Consider the following 19,421-nt stretch of genomic DNA (forward strand, 5'->3'; position numbering starts at 1 on the left):
GGACGTGTCAAGTCTGCGGTGTGCAAAAGGTGTCCAAGTGGAGGTGGGTGCATCCGGGAGTTCAGGGCAGAGGCCTCAGCAGGAGATGCCCACGTGGGGGGCAACAGCAGAGGGCCGGGCTGGGACTGAGCGCCCCAGTGAGTGAGGAGAGCAGAGTAGGGCCTGGGGTCCAGCCCCTGGTGCGACGCAGCAGGGTGCAGAGGGTGAGCGGTGGCGGTGGCGGTGACGGTGACGGAGCTCAGAGCGCCGGGGAAGGAAGCGCCGGGAGGAGGGAGGAAGGCGGAGGATCCAGCGCGGACTCGTGTGTGGCCTTGAGAAGTTCTGTCTCGGACCGGCACGCACGAGCAGGTGTGGATGTCACACTGAGGTCTTAGGAGGCCATCGGCATGGCCAGCTCCACAGTGTGGGCACGGACCCCCTCATTGGGAGGCACCCTTCCTGCACGAATCTGCCAGGCGCCGCGCGGCGGAAGGGGACACTCACAGGCTGTGCTAGAGGTGGGCGGTCGGGGCTGACGGGGCCACCGGGATGGCTGTGCCAAGTTCACCTCTCAAAGCCATTGCTTCCATCAGGTTACACGGAGTGGAGTAAGCCCCGGCTGCTGAGACGGATCGCCGAGCTGGAAAAAGTGAGTGGTGCGCCTCTCAGCTGCCCGTCCTTGAGGACCCGCCCGAGCGCCAGGAGCCGGCGCCCTGTAAAGTGGGGACGCAGATGAGCCCTTTGCTCACAGAATGCTCTCAGCACATGCATGGTGGCTGTCCCCCGCATGGCACGCGATGCAGACGGGAATGAGCAGACTCCGTGCAGGTCTGGACGAGACCCACGGGTCGTGTCGTTCCTGTCCCTGGTGTCACAGGTGGCAAAGCCACGGTCACACGGCCCACGGTTTTGGACTCCTTGTGTCACCAGGGATGGAGGCAGGTGGTCCTAGGGCCTTCCAGAAACCCAGGCGGCCTGAATATCTGAGTCGTCCTAGGGCCTTCCAGAAACCAGGCGGCCTGAATACTTGAGTCGGAAAACTCTGTTTATCATCAGAAAGTTGGGGAGATTAATACTTCCTCATACCTGTCGTGGGTTTGCAGATTTGATTTCACTCCTGTGGTCAGTACTCAGTCCGCTTGTTTGGAGTGGGTCAGAAGGGCCCGCGTCTGCTGCCTGGTCTGGTAAAACGGTGAGAGCTGTCCCCTGGTTTGGCTGAGCGGAGTTAACCTAGAAGGAAGCATCAAGTAACTACAGATCTACACAGCAGAAAACCTGAGTTTTATGCACTGTGGGTATTTTGAGAAGAAAGCTCGTTAGGAAAGAAGGTCACCCAGAGGTGGTGCGGAAGCCCAGGGGGTGGTGCTTTCTCGGCTGAGACACCCACCATCACCGGGGAGCTGGGGCCGCTCAGTCAGTCCCTCTCAGCTGGCAAAACCGGGCTATCATGTGAGATTAAAAGCACAGAGGCTGAAAATTTCAGAAATCCTAAAGAAATGGTAGGGTCAATGAGCCCAAAGAAAAGCGTATGAGCTCGCCTCCCACGTGCCCTCCGTTCCGTCTTGTTAACGGTGCCTTGCCCCCACCGTGCCAGGCCGGGCTCTGCGGGCAGGGTGCTCTTCACCTCCCCACCGGGCTCCGGTGACGTGGTGCCATCCCGGCTTGTGAGGTCACACGCAGAGCTTGGCCCACACCCGCGCCTGGGACCAGTTTCCATTGGTCACGCTCTTCCTTGGGTTTCACAACCGTAAAGGGAAATGAGAAAGAAAATCTAACAAATGCCTTTGTTGCCCCCAGAAAATAAGTTCGATGGAAAGCCCCACATCACAGGCTTCAGAAGAGGTCAAGTCAAGCGCCCCGGTGCAGTCTGCGTCCAGCTCCACCGTGCCCCGGCAGCCGAGATGTGACCGGCACCAGGAGAGCGAGCGTCTCCGGGGGACGGTGCGGAGCCTGAGAGGCGAGCGGGACGCGCTGCAGACGCAGCTTCAGGAGAAAGAGTAGGTTGCAAGTCTCGGCCAGCACCTTCCGCCCTGGAAGGGGGTCGCGGCGGGAGTCCAGCCATGCTGGCGCACTCGGGAGACACGCTCAGCTCCTCGTAGTAACTGTTGGCCTGGTTTCGTGTGCTTGAAAAGTCCTGTATCTTGTTTGTGAGATAAGAGCCACTTCAGTGGTACAAACAAGATAGCAATTGACCACATTACGTTACTGAAGGAAGGGGAGGTGTCATTCAAATCTCTTGACTCCATTCCAGAGCCATTCCCAAATTCTTCACTAGAGAATAATCTACTTTCATTGATTTGTGAGGTAGATAGGCCATCAGTTAGATTTTCTTTAAGGTTTAGAATCAGCGGTATGTTTAAGGGATCTCGTCTAAGTACCAAATAAGACAGACATGCTGTGAAGCGTTCAGTGTGACCCTGAGAGTTTGAAAGGAAAAGCCTGCAGAGTTTGCTTATTCGCTGTTGGTTCTCTAGTGTCTTGAGTTGTAGCCTCCTAAAAATGTTCCTGTCTCCTCCGCTGTCCGCTAGTGGCTTCTCTGGTCAAAGTTGTGTTATGAGTAAGCCAAACCCGTGCATCTTCTGAGATGAGGGTTTTCTCTCAGAGTGTGGCCTGGGCAACCAGCAGCCTCAGCATCACCTGGGAGCTGGTTAGCGATGCAGAACCTTGGCCCCGCCCACCCGGGAAGCCGGTTAGAGATGCAGCACTTGGCTTCGCCTACCTCGGAGCTGGTTAGAGATGTAGAACCTTGGCCCCGCCCACCTGGGAGCTGGTTAGAGATGCAGCACTCGGCCCCACCCACCTGGGAGCTGGTTAGAGATGTAGAACCTTGACCCCGCCCACCTAGGAGCTGGTTAGAGACGTAGAACCTCGGCCCCGCCCACCTGGGAGCTGGTTAGAGACGCAGAACCTCGGCCCCGCCCACCTGGGGGCTGGTTAGGGATGCAGAACCTCAGCCCCGCCCACCTGGGAGCTGGTTAGGGATGCGGCACTCGGCCCCACCCACCTGGGGGCTGGTTGGAGACGCAGAACCTTGTCAGACCCAGATCTCCTGAATCTGACTCTGTGTCTGGCGACGCCCCCTGGTGATCGTGGGCATGTTTAGGTCTGAGAAGGCCTCCCTAAGCTAAGTTCTCTGGTGCCTGTTTATGGCAGAGGAAAACCCCTTCACACTCCCCTTGTTCTCCTCCAATCCAAGCGCATCTATGCCAATTGGCAGGTCCTTTGTAAAAATTAGTGTTTCATGAGAGGTTTCAAAAATGGGGCTAGTCATCTTGAAAGATAAATAACATCTGCGATTTTCTCTTCAGCCGTCACACGGCATGATAATAGCTTCCGCTTGCTGAGCCCTTACTATGTGACAGAGGCTCTGCTAAACAGTCAGGGTGTCTCGGATTCCCGTGGAGATTAAACGAACCTTGGAACCGGTGGAGCTGAGGTCAGGCAAAGGTCTTGTCTTGGAGCCACGTGCCACCTGTGGGGCCCAGGAAAGCCCATCGGGCAGCGGTTTCGTTGGAGGTGACGGGGTAACCCCCCTCGTCCTCAGGGCCCCGGTTCAGGTGGCAGCCCCGTGTGGCGCGGGCAGGACCCTCAGCAGTCCTCTCAGATAGGGGTGACATACCCGATTGGGTGACTGTTGGGATAACGCCCGTCTCCATGAGACAGCGAGGCCCGCGCGAGCAGGGCCCGCGGCTCGTGTGATGGTGCTCGCCTCGGTATCCCGGGCACGTAACAGCTGCTGGCACACAGCAGGCGCCCAGTAAATACCCTGGATGAACCACCACCGGGCCGGCGGGCCTCTCGGGTCTGTTCCTGGCTCTGTGTAGCTATGAGCGAGTGCCCCTGCCGTCCATCCACCGTCACGGGGACAGAGGTCAGGCTGCGCGATGTTTTCTGAAAGCCCTTCCCGCTGGGTGAGAATCGGTGTTCCTGTGACGCTGAAACGTCTCTGCTTCTGTGTGTTCAGTTTGGAAGTGAGACAGCTGCTACAGACAAACGCCACCTTGCAGAAGGAGCTGGAGGGCGCGAGGGAAGGGGAGGAGGAGAGAAGAGGAAGAGAGGAGGCTCTGAGGTGAGTGCACCAGAGGCGGAGGCTGTGGAGGTCACACGACTCCCAGCGTTTCCTGCCTTTCCTCCTGCCTTTCCTCAGCGCGGCTCTCTGAGTGGCTCTTCTACAACCCCAGCCCGATCCCCACACCCCGCGCCCTGACATCTTGCAGTGGCTCTTCCTTTCCTTCGGAGGAAAAATCCCGACTCCGGGGAAGGGCTCTTCGCGATCAGGCCGGCGTTTGCCTCCCTGGCGTGACGCCCGGTCCTCGGCACGCACCTTTCACTGCGGTGCGGCCACCGTGGGGGGTTGCCCCATCAGGACTCCCAGGACAGAGCCTCCTGCTCCTTCAGGGTCACTACTCACAGTCTCCAGAAAGCGGAAACAGCCCCAAAGCCCGTCTCTGAGGAATAGATAGGAAACAAGTACGTCTGTAGGAAAGAATACAAAGGAGTGGGTTCTGACACGTGCGACAGCAGGGACGGACCTCGTGGCACGCGGGGGAAGCAGACAGGAAGGCCCCCTGGTGCAGGATTCCAAAATACAGGGAGAGGGGCTGGGGGACGGGGGTGCGGGAAGGGGCTGCCGACGGGCGCGGGTGGTGGGAGCATTCTTAGCCGCGGCGGCACCATGCCGCGGATGTGCTCAAACCCGCTTCATCGCAGACTTGGCCACGGTGAATTTTAGGTTGTACGAAATTCACCTCAAAAAAAAATGCCCCCCCAAACGTAGGTGAGAACCCTGAGCAGAAATACCTAGCACTCAGAATAATAAGTAAGACACAGACTACTGGAATGAACGAAAATATTTTGCAGGAGAACTGACTAGGCGGGATCAAAGGAGACCAGAAAGGGCAGGTACACGGGGAAGAGTTGTTCTTGCTTGGCCTCAGACACCCGTAGTGAAGGCACACATCGTATTTTCCTCCAGTCACATTGTTTGTCAAAAGCCCCCAATAGGAGGCGCCTGGGTGGCTCAGTCACGTCTGACCAGCTCAGGTCACGATCTCGCGGTTTGTGAGTTTGAGCCCCGAGTCGGGCTCCGTGCTGACAGCTCAGAGCCTGCCTGGGATTCCCCGCCCTAAACCCATTTAAAATAAAGAAATTAAAACAAACAAACAAACACATAATTCCTGTCCATTTGTCCCTCGTGGCCTCAGAACTCTTACCATGTTCCAGAAGTGCTGTTGGCCCCAGACGTCCTCTGTCCCCGCCCTCTCTGGGCCCCAGATCTAGGTGACCCACAGACCGCAGAGCGCAGTCCTGTGCACCGGACCGGCCCGAGGTGTAGGAGGGGTGGTAGCCAGAGACCCCATGTCGCCCTGGGACAGGTGGCCTTGCCAGCTCCACAGGCGGCCATCGCTGCTGTCACACAGACACGTGTCACAGCACGATGACCAGTAAGATGGCGTCTTTTCCCTCCCACGTTAGAGAGGAAATTCAAACACTTACCAAGAAGTTTCAAGAACTGGGAGAAATTAAGAGAGAAGAAAAAGACGACCCCGTGGAAATGACCCCGGAGGTATGGCTCAGCTGGGCCCAGCTTCCTGTCCGGGCATGGTGGGGCTCTGGGCGGACGCGTGACGGCTCTGCTGTCTCTGTCCCCAGGATTTTCCTGGCTCCGACGTTGGCCATCCAGTTCCCTTTTATCGTCACCACTGACTTCCATAAATTGTGTGTGTTGAGTCCAGAGTTCTGAACTAATTAACCGTCAGTTAAGTGACTTTTTGAACTAGCATCCGAGTCTTAGCTAAGCTGACGAGTGAAGTCCTTCCCAGATTTCACATACACCGAAGGGTTGTCTGTTAGCAGGTGAGGAGTATGAGGAGGCCCTACAGGGGAAGGAGGGATATCTGGTGAGGACATCCTGTCCCCAGCCCTGCGTGTTTAGTGTGAGCTTCAGGCTAAGACAGAGAGCAGGCCTGACCCAGGGCTGGGGGGGGGGGGGGGGGCCAGGTGCCTGCCACCAAATGTCACACATGTCCAGGTGTCGAAGGTGTGGGAGGCAAACAGCAGGTTGGAGATCAGAGGTACGTGTAAGCAGCACAGGCAGGGACAGGTCACACTATCTGGCCCCAGGAGAGCAGAGATGTGGGGTGCGTTAGGACTGGGCAAGGAGACAAGCCCCCCTGAGGTGAGGTAGCAGGAGGACCCGGGCTCGCCGGGAGGCGCTGGTGACAGTGGCCGACGGGCTCGGGGGCACTGGTGCTTGCACGGCGGGCCGGGCGCCTTGGACCCAGGGCAGTTTCAGTTTTTAAGTTCCAGCCTCTGCGAGAGCATTCTCCAGCAATGGGTGTCTCCATCGGTGAGAACAGGCCAGTATGTTGATTTTTATTGCAGACCATGAATCCGGACCCTGCAGTGTGGTAGGTACCAGGTTTATTTCAATGATCAAAGCAGCAATTCTTTTCGTCTCCAAAACCAAGCGAGAAATCGAGAAATCGGTTTCCTTGAATCAGAGTCCCGTTGCTGTCAGTGTCTTAGGCCAGAAAACCAAGGAAAGGAAAAGCCGGTGAACCTGGCGGTAACGCACACGTGTTACTGAGCTCAGGAAATGCGGCCTAGGTTGAAGGGGCCGCCTCCCAGGGGAGCTCCCCAGGGGAGCACTGCCCCCGCCCCAGGTTTAGGGGGGTGGATGAAGACCTACCTGAAATCTGTTTATTAGCAACACGTTTCTGCAGACATGAAAGATGTCACAAGGCTGGACGTGTGGCTACGGATTTTTCCTCTAAACTGAAAGCCCGTTCTGACGAGCTTTGCCTGTATCGTGCCGCCTTACCTGATCCCCGTCCTCCCTGCCCGGCTTAATCATCCTTTGCACCTTGAATTTCCTGCAGACCCCGGAAGAACCCCGACCTTCCCTTCCCACCAGCAGGCCCTCTCAGCAGGACTCTGAGCCAGATACAAGCGAGGAGGGCTTCTCCCGGCCCCCCTCCACCTGCTCCGAGGGGCGAAGAGACACGGCAGCCAGGATCCTGCAGAGCCGGTGGAGGGTATACAGACACCAGGTGAGAGCCCACGAAGGCCCTGCCGTGGTCTGTGCCCCTGGGGCCCCTTCGACGCGCGGGCTCTGTGCTGTGTGCAGCTGGCATGTGGCAACGTGCGGGAGGGACATCGTGGATACAGATGAGGACAATGTCTCTGGGGGTGAGGGAGGCACCAGCACCTGGCCCCACGGTGGAGGGAGCAGGTCCTGCGGGGAAGGAAGTGACCCGGTGCACACGGCGGTTGCATTCTGGAATCACCGCCCCATCCCTCTGAGCACGGGCCGGAGCATGGGATCCACAGTGAAGCGGATCCATCTCGGAAGCAACTGGAATTGAAACCCCCGGAGGAGCCCCTTTTCTGCGGCCGCCTGGGAGGAAGCAGCTTGGGCTGTGGGCCATTTTATTGTGACTGAAAAACCTGCCTCCGAGCGCGTGCGTCTCAGCCGGAGGGAGGAGGGAGGCAGGGGCTGTGTATCTGCCGAGCGCCTTTGTGCTTGGGGAGAGTGGGGCCAGGGGCCCAGGGAGCCCCTGTCTCATGGCGCCGTCTCATGGCCGTGGGGGGCGGGGGGAGACTGGGGCCCTCTCCTAAGCTCCTGGGACGAGGGGGCCGTCTCCTTGCGCCAGCCGCATGGCACGCCCCGAGAGAGCTCCCCGGTTTTTGGTTTTGTAGAACACGGCAGGGTGCTTTCTCCCGAGGGAACCAACAAACCCCGGTGAGGCCCCTCCTTGCCTGAATATCAGAAGGCTGCCAGGAGGGCTTTTTAAGTTGCTGTTTCTTCCAAACTTGCATCACGAAAACTCACAGGACATTTAGAAGGGCTGGAAGACTTTCGGGCATTCCAGGAATTCTTGCCACCAACCCGACCCGCCCGTAGTCGACACGCAGGCACGTTTGCTTTCTATTCCGACCATTCCTCCCCAGCGCCACGTGGACGTGAGGCTCAGACGTTACGAGGGTCCGGCTTGCATCGTGTAAGCACCAGGACATGTCCTAGCGGACCGCAGCACGTGCCGTCAGATGCCCCAGGGACGCAGCAGTGACTCTGACGTCACCTGGCGTGGCCTCCATATTCAGACCTCTCCAGGTGTCCCAGGATGCCCCTTCACTTGTTGTCGGTCCCCTCTATTTCCTGGAAGGGGCAGGTTAGGTCCACAGGCTTGACTCGCTTCAGGTTGAACATTTTTGGCCAGAGCACCCCCCAGGTGGTTCCGGGCGCACGGTCTCCCTTCCCACAGGTGACACCGGGCGGTCCCGCCACATCTAGCCGCAGGCACTGAGTGGTGCGGCTGCCGGCGTTTGCCGCTGTAAAGAAACGCCTTTCCCCGCTGATGAACCCGTGACGTGCCTTTCACCGGTGGCCCCAGCAGCCTTACGCGCCTTAGCTCAGCCCTTCGTTTCGCACGGTTGCGGGATGACTTCAGATCCCCCCCTGCTTAGTGGCCGGCACTCTTCCGTAAAGCAGTTTTCCTGATCAGCTGGTCCGCAGAGCACAGCCCCGGGGCCTTCTGTTAAGGCAGGGTCAAGGCTTTGCTGTCCTCTGAGTACTAGGTAAGCACTGATGGCAGGACAGGGAACTGTGTGGTGGCGGCTCCGGCGGCCAGAATTCCTCCCCCCACGCTCTGCGGGGCGGCGGCATCACTGCGTCTATGAGGAATTACTGTTACTCCTGGTAGCGTTCAGCCCGTCCCACGTTCGGTCAGTGGGAGCGCTCCGTCTGGCTCCGTCTGGCTCCGTCCGTCCGTGCCTCTGGTCTTGCTGGCGCACCCTCGCTTTCTGGCACAAGGAGGCGTCGCGGGCTCCCGGTCCTCCTCACCCCAGACCGGATGGAGCTCGCCGTTTCCGAGGCACCTGCCGTGTCCACCTCGCTCCCTGCTCCCACCCACCAGGCACTGGCTTCCTCCCCCTGCTCACCCCCCCCAGGAGCTGGGGCACGGCCGGCTTCGAGACTCATGAGTTAAATCCTTCCTTCCTTGAGGATTCTGCTTTAAAAGAACTCAGAATAAACGGAAATGCGCGTACCGACATGTAGGAACAAAGCATTTGAAAGGCCACTCGGTCGGAAACCAGAGTCCCGGGACCTCCCTCTGGGGTCCGCTTGGTCTGCACGTCTCCGGCTCACGCTGGGGTTCGAGGGTGTCTGAGGCCGTGAGCAGGAAGGCCCTGGACTCGCCTGGAGCCCTCCCAGCCAGTGTGGTTGTGCCCCGCACCCAGCTAAGCTTTTTTCTCAAGTTTATCATTTTGAGAGAGAGAGCGGGGAAGGGGCAGAGACAGAGGGAGAGAGAATCCCCAGCAGGCTCCACACTGTCAGCGCAGAGCCCGACGTGGGGCTCGATCCCACGAACAGTGAGATCACGACCCGAGATCAAGAGTCGGACACTTAACCCATCGAGCCACCCAGGTGCCCCGCGAGCTCCGGGGCGAGCCGCAGGCTGCCCTGGCCAGGGCCTGCGGCCGGCCGCGGACCGGCACGTCTCCTGAGTCAGAGGCCGTTTCCGCGGGCAACACGATTCCATCTTCTCCGTGCGTCACGGCACAGTCCCACGCGTCCACTTTGCTCTCTCCAGGCTTCACCCCGTGTCCCTGCCAGTACTTTCCCGTCCTCGTCTGCTGCTTGAGATTTTCTTTGCCGGTCTCGACCACTACTGTTATCAAACGTGTTTTTTTCCTCCCTCCCTCCCTCCCTCCCTCCCCCCTTTCTTTCTTTCTCTCTCTCTCCCCACTCTGCTGGTCCTCATACTCCATTTCCCTCCATCTGTCAAGGGATAAATCCTTTTCTGTAACAGCTGTGGGCTGTGCACTCTGATTAATACTGAAAACGAGCTGGTTAATGCACGTTTTATCGACGGTGGCCACGGTCCACCACAGGCACACGTATCATCCTGGGGTTCCCACCCTGGAAGGACCTGGGCTATAAAAATACGTATTCGTGGGTCTCATCTGTGCTGACTCTGGATCAGCCTGTCTTGGGTGTAGCTGATTTTTCTCAAGTCCCTGGATGCTTCTCACGACGGATCAGATTTGGGGGCCAGTGACCCAGACCCGTGGACGGGGTCCCCTTTGTAATTTCTCCGGCAGGCAGTGCCCAGCCCCTGTGTGACCACCCGGAGAGGGCACCCGTGTCAAGACAGCTCCAGCCGTGGGGAGGGGCTTCCCCACCTGGAGCCGAAGACACGCACACGTGTCGATGCTCGTGAGACACTGCCAAGAGTCGCAGGCGACACCAACGTGTCTCGTCTTTAACCGTGACCCGCCCTGAGAAAGCCGGCCGTCTAGTTATGGCTGCTGGCCCCTCAGCACTGTCGGCCAGGCCGAGGAGGAACAGAGATGCACGGAGCCTCCTGGGGTGTGGGTGGCAAGGAGGGGGCTCTCTGTGAGGGGCGCGCCCTGGTACCCCGACTCTGCTCTTCCACCCCACCCATGGCGACTGGGGCTGGGGCAGGGGCAGGATCAGCAAATGAATACTCCTGTGAAAAATTCATCCTTGTGTTAATTCGTGATTTATCTCTTTATTTCAGAAAAAAAAGGCCGTCCTGGACGAGGTAAGCAAATTTATTTCACCCGTTTCAAAATATGTATTTCTGCACCGGAGCAAAGTCCCAGTGGGATGTCCCAGGAAGCGTCACGGGCACTTGGTTTCGTGAAATCAGACCAGCCCCAAGTGATATCAACATCAAATGAATATTTGGGTAGCTTCACACCTTCAAATTCATTCATTCGTTCGTTCATTCAATCATTCCTTCTTTCAACACACTTTTCTCGGTCATCAGTTCGGAGTCAGGCAACCTGGCAGGCCCTCGGGACTCAAAAAAGATGTTGACTCAAACAGCAGATGGGTCGTCGCAGGTCAAGGTGGCAGGTGTGGTTTAGGGCTCGTGTCCAGGTGTGCCGTGGGGTCTGGGGAATGTGAGGGCTCCCAGGCTGGGAGGAAGGGCTCCAGGCAGAAGACGGGTGTGCAAAGGAGCACAGCCTGCCCGGGAGGAGAGCAGGTGTGTGTGAGCGGCTGGACTCGGGCTGGGAGGTGCCGGGACTGACGGAGCCTGGGACCCGCACGGCCCCTTGCTGCTGCTGTTGCCTTCCCCACGAGCCTGTTCCCCACGCAGCCTCCGGGGTGACATGTCTTACTTGTTAAGTAACACCCACCACCGCATAAGACCTGCTCTAAACTTGGAGCAAATTCCAAAGCTGTTGCCCGAACACCCTCCGTGCCACATGCCCTGGCGACCCCTCCAGCCCTGCTGATTCTTCTTTAGCCAGTCTGGAGGCTTCTTTAACACTCCTCGAAAACACCAGCATATTCCTGCCACGGGGCCTTTGCACTTGCTGCCCCTCTGCCTAGAAGGCTCTTCCTCCAGATACTTGCACATTTTGCCCCCTCGCTTTACACAGGTCCGTATCGAAACATTACCTCCTCAATGACACCCTCTCCGAATACCCCGTGCCAGCCATCACTCCGGCCTCGTGTCCTGCTTTATTTCTCCTTGTGGCTTTTATCCCTGTTTGATATTTTGGTAGCTTACTTCTTCGTAAACTGCTTGTCTCACACTGCAGTGGAGGTTCCGCGGAGGCAAAGGCTGACTCTGCCTTTGGGCCACTATGTCCATAGTTCCCAGGACGCAGCCTGCCATATGGTAGGCATTCGGCAAATCTGTGCAATGAGTGGGTGAATGGGTGAGCTTGGGACTCCTCCAGGGACCCTGGAGCGCGTCTACCGGCCGGCCGGCCCGTGCTGTCGTGCTCCACTGAGGTCTTCGGTGCCGCCCCAGGCCCGAGCGTCCTCGCCTCTCCAGGCAGGTGCGGTGCGGCCGAGCTGTGGTTGGTGTAAGTCAGCAGCCAGCACCCTCAGCCCGTGTCGCCCGTAAGGAGCCCTAGGTCCCTGTTGTCCGCGTGTAGCGAGCCCCCTGGGTCGGTCTACATGTGGGTTTGCCTGTTTGATTTTGCCTTAATGAAGGTCCCCTTACCGCACTTTGTTGGACCTGTTTTTTGTTTTTTTTTTAACGCTTGTTTACTTTTGAGAGAGTGTCATTGCAAGTGGGGGAGGGGCAGAGAGAGAGGGAAACACAATCCGAAGCAGGTTCCAGGCTCCCAGCTGGCAGCACAGAGCCCGTTGCGGGGCTCAAACTCACGAACCTCGAGATCATGACCTGAGTCGAAGTCGGACGCTTAACCCACTGAGCCCCCCCAGGTGCCCTTTGTGGGGCCTGTTTCTTAATCCTAGTTCAGGACGTCTGCTTTACCTTGCCCTCCATAGGGACAGAGCAAAGGTGTTAGGGTTTTTTTTTTGTGTGACTGATTCTGGAAGCCTCTAGGTATCTAAACACACGATGTGTCAGGACTCAACGTACTAAGCGTGTTGTTCCCCTAAAATGCCGTGATAGCCGAAATCCTTTGTCACGCTGTGACGTTTTCACCCAGGGCTGGTGGCTGCTGCCCCCGAGACCCACGACCCTGACTGCAGAACTCAGCAGAGCGTCCACATGTGCGTCTGAAGAAATTATTTAAGTTCAAAGGATAAATAATTCCTTTGCAGCAGTATGAGATCGTGCTCTACCCTGCTTGATTTTGTTTTCTTCATGCTTGCTTGTTTTTGAGAGAGAACGAAAACACGGGTGGGGGAGGGGTAGAGAGAAGGAGACAGAGGATCCCAAGCAGGCTCTGTGCTGACAGCAGTGAGCCCGACGTGGGGCTCAAACTCACACACCGTGTCATGAGCTGAGCTGAAGTCGGACGCTCAACCGACAGAGCCACCCAGGCGCCCCTGCCCTGCCCGCTTTTGGAAGATGTGTACGGAAAGCATGTGGTGTGGCACAGACTACCCAACGTGGAAACCTAACTACTGTAAATTATGGACACACACTGGCAGCTAAGTTTATTAGCATCTAACAGATGATGTGATTTCCCGCGAGATCGGGCGACTGTGCCTCTCTCTGCCCAGACGATGGGTCTGTTTCTCCCTGGGGGAGACGCTAGGTGAGTGACGGAGAGGCCGTGGTTACGCAATAGCGAGAGAAGTCACTTCTCTGCTGCTAGGGCTTCTCCCTCTGGATCCCCCTTCCTCCGCAGCTGCCACCTTGCAGGGGAATTAACGTCTACTTCCCTCTCTCCCCGTTCCCTGCCAGGCGGCTATGGTGCTTCAGGCAGCGTTCAGGGGACATCTAGCGCGGGTGAAGCTGTTGTCAAGCCAGGCGTGTGCTTCAGAACCCCCCAGCCCGCCCAGACAGGTAAGCCCCGGGGCCGGACACAGCGGCCCGCTAGCCGCCCTCTCCCCGTCTCCGCGTCTGGTGCCTCACCCACTGAGGCAGCACGGCATCTTCTGGTCGCGGTGTCCTACCTTGCACCTTACTGTCCGTCGCGGGGCGCATCGGGCCAGGCAGGCTCCAGGTGGATGTAACGTCTGGTGCCTACGTACTAGGTACACGTCCATCTCACGATTAAGGTATAATCTTAACGCAGTAAAGATATGCGTCGTCCTACTCTGTGAAAACAAAGACATCCGTTTTAAGAATCTCCAGAGTCTGAGAGTCAGGAAGTGCTAAGCACACAGTACCCAGACGAGCCACCCCGAACGGGGCCATGCTCGCACCTGGCTCTCTGAGGGCCAGGCGGGGGCCCCTGCCACGCTCACTGTCATTTTGCCGCAGGACCCTCCGTCACCACGTGTTCCAAGCCCCACCGCCCAGGCCCAGGGCAGCCCGGGACAGGAGGAGGCCATCACCGCCATCCAGTCCGTCCTCCGGGCGCACCTGGCACGGGTCAGGCGCAGGTAAGTCCAACCGGCGGGCCCAACTCTGTTCTGTATCCCCGGGAAACGCCGGCCACAGACACGGTGCGGGGAGCTGCCCGTCCAGGTGGTGCCCGGGCACAGGGAGTAGGAGCTGGGACCTTGGTTTGTCACCCGAACAGAAACACCCCGTGAGGAGTTCCTCCTGCCTGTGCAGTTGGGGTAACCCGTGAGTTCTGGCCTTCCCGGAACGGCCCCCCCGGGTGGGGGAAACCGGGAGAAGGGGCCAGACACCGTGGGGTTCTGGTACCCGCCACTTTGTAGGCTGGTCGGCTCGTCCTAACGCATCGTCCTTGTTAGAAGAAAATGTGACGTAACCCCAGCATTCAGGAAGGCGCGGGCGTCGTCAGAACCCCCCCAGGGCAGCGCTCCTTCTCTCCTTCTCAGTGGCACTGTGGCGCCAGACCCGCGGGGGCACCGGCTGCAGAAAGTCACAGCCCCTCCTAGCTGTTGTGGGGCGAGGGGGGGGGTTCTGCACCGAGGCGGGGGAGTGTCCCTCAGGAGGGGGCTGGGGCTGTTCTGCTGCAGGGCTCAGGCTCTCTGCCCCTCCTCACTCTGCCCTTCCTCTCCGGTGTTGGTTTTGGTTCCTCTCTGCCACAGGAGAGCCAGGTGGAGCCCGAATCTCATGGTTCTGGTTCCCCGTGAACGGAGACGGCCGGGGGCTCCACGCGGGTCAGGGTCCATCGCGGCACGGCCACCACGGCTGGTGACCGTGTCCGCTGGGACGGAAAGGCACGGGAGACGGTGGGAAAGGAAGGCGTCTGGCCCTGACCCTGGCCGTGCACCAGCCCTGCCGGCCTCCCGCACATCCGTGAGCCCCGCCGTGGGCCTCAGCCCACGGGGGCGTTCCGTGAAGTCCACGCGGCTGGCCTCTCTCTTGCAGCGCCGCCAGTCAGAGAGCCGTCACCGCAGCCCCCAGAAGGAGGCAGCCCGCTCCGGCCACACACAGCCAGCTCTCCTCGCCACCCTGCCCGGCCCCTTCTCCTGGTAACGTCACTTCAGTTTCAATTTCCCCGGCCCTCTGAGCTTCCAGCAAAGAGCTGCCACTGCCCGGAAGCGTGGGGTGTGTGGGCCCGTGTGGGGGCTTGTCCACTGTGACCGCCTACCAGCAGGGAGGCTGCATCGGGGAGATCCTGGATCTGGTGGCGGCCCCGGGGTCAGGGACGGTGGCTTCCGGGCACCTGCGGGCTACAGAGTTGGAGCTTCATGGCTCGTGTGTCTTTGGTTTTTATCCTTGGCTCTAACCGGAGCTGGTGGTTTCCCTCCTTTGGACCCATGCTTTTCCTGTTTGTTGGTTTTAAGTTAAGCTTTGCGTGTATCTGCTTTTCGGCCTCATCAAGGCCCCCAGACAGTGCAGAGATCCCTGGGACTGACAGGGGCGCCGCACCCCAGCAGTGAGGCCCGGTCAGCTCTGCCCGGCGGCAGACGTGGGGTCCCGGGCAGGGCCCGTCTCCTCGCATGTGAGGCGGACGCCCGGCGAGAGCCTGGACGTTGCTTTCAGGCCCCGCGATTCTGGCCTCCCCTCCCCCTTCCTCTGCTGTGACTTGCTCGCACTCGTACTATGATGCTGCTGATGAGCAAGAAGGCGGTGCTGGGAGGTTTGGGACGGTCACCGGAGCAAGAAACGCAGTCTTGAGGTCCTGTTAGTGAGGGCCGTACGTGGTCACCACGTGGCACTCACGTGGGAACGTTTCCAGCGACTTTTCTGTCCTGAGCTCGTAGGTCACAAAGATGGAGTCTGAGGACAGGCAGGGAGCGGGGCTTCGTGTCAGGAAACCTCAGCAAAGGAGGCCAAAACCCGGGTGTTGGGGTGGAAAGACGGGGGGAGGGGACGAGTCCTGCCCGTGTCCCACGCCGGCCGCGTGCAGCGCCGGCACTTCTGGTCTGCATGTCATTTCAGGTCAAGAGGACAGTGAGGGGAGCGGCGGGGAGACCGCGGAGGGGCCGGCGGCCGAGGACGAGGCTCCGGGGCATCCAGCAGCCCTGCAGCCCCGCTGCGGTGAGTGGGGGCGACGCGGCCTTTGGGGGGCTGGGTCTCGGAGAATGTCCTGAGGAGCCAAGGGCTTGCCACCGTGTCCACCTGGGAAGTCACCACATGGGAGAGCGGGCTGCGTCCCTTGCAGTCGCTCAGCCCGGGCTGTCGGGGCTCGCGGACGTCGAACTCTGGTGCCCCACAGGCCCCGCGTGTCAAGAGCCAAGGGCAGCAGCACCGGGATGCCCTGGAAGACGCGGAGCCGGGCGGGCCGTTGAGAACCCCCGGCCCCCTGAAGCCCCTCCTCCTGCGGACGGTGTCGTCTCCCGCCGAGGGGCGTTACCGCACACGCGGCCCTCAGTTCCCGGCAGGGCCGTACGGCCCTGTTTGGTCCAATCGTGACCGTGTTTTTGAAGATAACCTTGGAAACGGATGTTTGAGCGTCCTGAGGCTCTCCTCTCAGATGTTCTCTGGAAAGCGCCAGAGGCCAGCTGTGCAGTCACACGCCTCGGTGCGGCCGAGCCTGGCTTCCTTCCCGCTTTCTCCCCGACCGGCCACCGGCGACCAGCGACCGGCCGTCCCCTTGCCCCTCACCGGGCAGAGTGCGGGCCTCCCTCCCATCCCTCGCCCGCGTCAGGCCCCTCCTCAGGCCCCTCGGGCGCAGGCTGTCTGCAGCTGGCGCCCCCTTCCAGCACAAACGGGATTCTGGAAGGCTGCTGTGAGTGAAGAGTGTGGGGGAGGGGCCACCGGGCACCACGTGCCCGTCTCCCCAGGTGGACGTGCCACCAGGAAGCGGGCTCTTACACACGCAGCTGGCCGCCAGCCTCGCCAGCGCTGGGTCGCAGCTCCCGCCCAGGCCGCGGGCTGGGGGCGCCACGGTGGGGGCGGCCCTCAGAGGCCCCCCAGTCGTGCTCCAGCTTGCTCGCTGTCGGCCAGCCTCACCTTTTGCGGGTGTCTGCCTTTTGGCAACGGCCAGGGTGTCCAGAGCTGAGCTCGGAGGCTGAGGTGGTTTGTGGCCGTGTGACGCTGACGCCGAAGGTCGTTCCCGCCCGGCAGGGAGCAGGCGCTGTGCCAAGTGTCCCAGACTGGCGGCCGGGGCGCGCCCCGGCCCCGAGCAGCTGCGGTGACAACCCCGCTCCGGTTCCTTGCAGGGCCGTCCTCTCCCTCGGGACCAGGACCCGCGGATGACGGCAGCTCTGACGACTCCGACGAGATCGTGGTGGCCCCGGCTGTGGCCCCGAGGAAGGCCGCCTCCCCGCCCTAGGCTCCGGGCCTGCCCCTCACGCGGCGACGGCCCTGCAGGGAAGCTCGGGGTTTGGAGGACGAAGCGTGTCCTAGAGGACGTGGGGACTACAGTTACGACTGCAGAGTATTTTACCTTGTTGGCAAAGAGCTCCGTGCTCTGCACGCACCTCAGCAGCCTGGTCGGTGCTCCTCTTCCGTTGGTCTGGTCGCCTGTTGGGTTGCTTGTTCAGGGAATCCTGAATGATCTCGTCTCCGGGAAGGGCCGGCGGCGCAGTTTTCGGTGTCAGACGGACAGACGCTTCTGCCCGGGACGGGCCAGCCGGGGGCCCTGCAAAGACGCGGTCTCGGCAGCTGCTTCCTGGCCTCCGGCCGTGAGCTGGGAGCGCCCGCCTCGTCTGGAGCCGCGCTGACGGCACCCTGTTCCTCTCCCGCCACCGCCTTCTCTGGCACCACGTGCTCTGATCTCCACCCGGCCAGTAGGCGAAGTACTTTCTGGAAGAGGCAGATGTGACAGACCCCTGTGGCAGGATACGGCGTCTCCAAGTCTCGTGAGACACGAGGACATCGGGGCCCCAAGAGGGGCTCGTGTTCCTCAGGCTCCTCCTCCTGCCCCTCTCCACGCAGACCTTCCCCCACCATCGTCCCCACCGCCGGGGCCCTGTGCCCAAGAGGTGCTGTGCCCAGGAAGGAGTCTGGCGAGACCCTGTCACTGGGTAGGCCAAGCCTTAAGAGGCACCAAACCCTAACCAGGAAGTACCATCAGGTTTGCCTTTGAGAAGTGCAGCGGCACAGCTGTCCCCAGGCCCCGGGCAGGGCAGGGGTGCTGGGCTCACCCGCGGGCCGCAGGTGACGGGGGTGCCCCGGGCCCTTGCTGCGTGCGGGCCCCGGCTCCCGCCCAGCCTGTGCCACACAAACAAAGAGCCCCCCCTTTGTCTGCAAGGTCAGCCTTTGTTGATGGGAACGAGAAGAGCCTCAGGCTTGTGGTGCGGGGGGACGTCAAGGGCGTCTTAAGAGCCCCGTGTCCCCAGGCCAGGCGTCCAACTCTCCACAGGTCCACAGGCCACACAGCTGCGTGAGGAAGCTCACTCTTGCCTGGACTGAGTGTGCCGGCTGGAGCCCTTCTGAGGTCAAACCTTGGGGAGTAGGATGTATTCTTCTTTGGGGAAACCCTTGGCCCTCCTCACCGTGGCCAGGAAGCTTCTGGCGCCACAACCAGCTAGAGCCCGTCCATGGTCGTCCACCCCGAGCCGCCGGGACCACCCGGTCAGGCTCCGTCCACACAACAGCTTGAGAAAAAAAAGCCCAGCCAGAAAGCTAGTCTTTTGTTGGTTTGGTCTGTGGGCTGCGAAGTCCATTTTCTTGTTTCTCGTCTTTCCCACTGGACCGACTGGTAACTGGACCGAATCTGTTGCCGCCCTTGGCTTGTTTCACGCGTGGGGTCTGTTCCCCAGTGACCCGACCACCCTCCCCTGGGTCCCAGGCTCGGAGCCAAGGGTCTGTAGGGGCTGGGCGAGCGCTGGGGGCCTGCCCGCTCCTGGGGCGAGGCTCCTCCCACCCATCACTCAAACAACGGGCATTTCCACCCACTCGTCATTCGGGCCCTGGAGAACAAGGCCCCGCGTGGCGTCCGGGCTGGCCTGTGTGCCGTGACCGGAGGGGCCTGGCCAGCGGGCAGGGCCACGAAGGCAAGATCGGTCTGTGTGCTTGTGTTTTCCAAGGAGATGACCCCAAGAACCGTAAATATGTACACGCGTCCGCCTGTGTGCCTTCAGGGCAGCATTGTTGATTAAAAGCAAACATTCTCGAAGCCGCCTCGGTCACTGATGCACCTCTAGGCCACCGTGAGTTCAGCCAGAGTCCAGTGTGCACGCCCTCTGGCGGATGGCCTGCCCTGTGGCCCTGTGGCCCTGCAGGCGCCGAGGAGAACCCCAGGCAGCAGCCTGCTTGTGGGGCCTGGCCGTGGGGCTGGGTTTCCCCGCCTGCAGAACCAGGAGGGCCTGGAGCGCCGACTCCCGGTGCCTGCTCAGCTGGGGGCCGCTGCCCACATGGGGCCTCGGGGCCCACTCCAGGGAGGCAGGGGAGGGGAAAGGGATCCAGCAGAAAGGAGACAGGCACTGCGACCTCAGGCATCAAGCGCCCCAAAGGCACAGGTCCGTGCCCTCCCGTGGGGAGTCCGGGGCATGTGCGGCTCGCCGCGCCCTGGTTGTCACCACAGCACCCGCACACCGGCTGGGGGCTGACAGAGAAATGTGCCCTGCCCCCACCCCGGCCACCCTCACAGTGCAGAAGCGGAAGCCGCATCTCCCGGCCCTGACCCAGCTGACCCGGTGCTGCCACAGCCGGGCCTCCTGACCGAGGGGAGGCGAGGCTTCCAGGCTGCCGCCACCCCCCCCCCGGCCCCTCCCTCCCGAAGCG

General features: G+C 60.5%; 1 protein-coding gene and 1 long non-coding RNA gene across 11 annotated transcripts in view; one reads left to right on the plus strand and one right to left on the minus strand.

Annotated features, from left to right (window-relative positions):
• IQCE (IQ motif containing E) overlaps positions 1-18,813 on the plus strand; it is a 41,858-nt gene extending 23,045 nt beyond the window's left edge. For 9 of the 10 annotated variants that reach the window (XM_049639327.1, XM_049639328.1, XM_049639330.1 and 6 more), the window contains 11 exons: positions 573-628; positions 1,777-1,976; positions 3,944-4,048; positions 5,455-5,545; positions 6,861-7,031; positions 10,527-10,550; positions 13,128-13,229; positions 13,650-13,771; positions 14,673-14,776; positions 15,690-15,788; positions 16,913-18,813. In XM_049639327.1, the coding sequence (XP_049495284.1) occupies positions 573-628; positions 1,777-1,976; positions 3,944-4,048; positions 5,455-5,545; positions 6,861-7,031; positions 10,527-10,550; positions 13,128-13,229; positions 13,650-13,771; positions 14,673-14,776; positions 15,690-15,788; positions 16,913-17,025 (1,187 nt within the window). In that variant the 3' untranslated portion in view covers positions 17,026-18,813. The remainder of the gene's footprint in view (positions 1-572; positions 629-1,776; positions 1,977-3,943; positions 4,049-5,454; positions 5,546-6,860; positions 7,032-10,526; positions 10,551-13,127; positions 13,230-13,649; positions 13,772-14,672; positions 14,777-15,689; positions 15,789-16,912) is intronic. The other variant, XR_007459713.1, reaches the window with a different exon arrangement.
• The window catches only part of LOC125928602 (uncharacterized), a 33,740-nt gene continuing 14,944 nt past the window's right edge, over positions 626-19,421 (minus strand). The window contains exons 2-3 of the long non-coding RNA XR_007459722.1: positions 13,340-13,483; positions 626-1,209 (exon numbers count right to left, since the gene is read on the minus strand). This is a non-coding gene — a long non-coding RNA (uncharacterized LOC125928602). The remainder of the gene's footprint in view (positions 1,210-13,339; positions 13,484-19,421) is intronic.

The sequence above is a fragment of the Panthera uncia genome, chromosome E3, assembly GCF_023721935.1.
Source record: "Panthera uncia isolate 11264 chromosome E3, Puncia_PCG_1.0, whole genome shotgun sequence".
Taxonomy (NCBI): domain Eukaryota; kingdom Metazoa; phylum Chordata; class Mammalia; order Carnivora; family Felidae; genus Panthera; species Panthera uncia.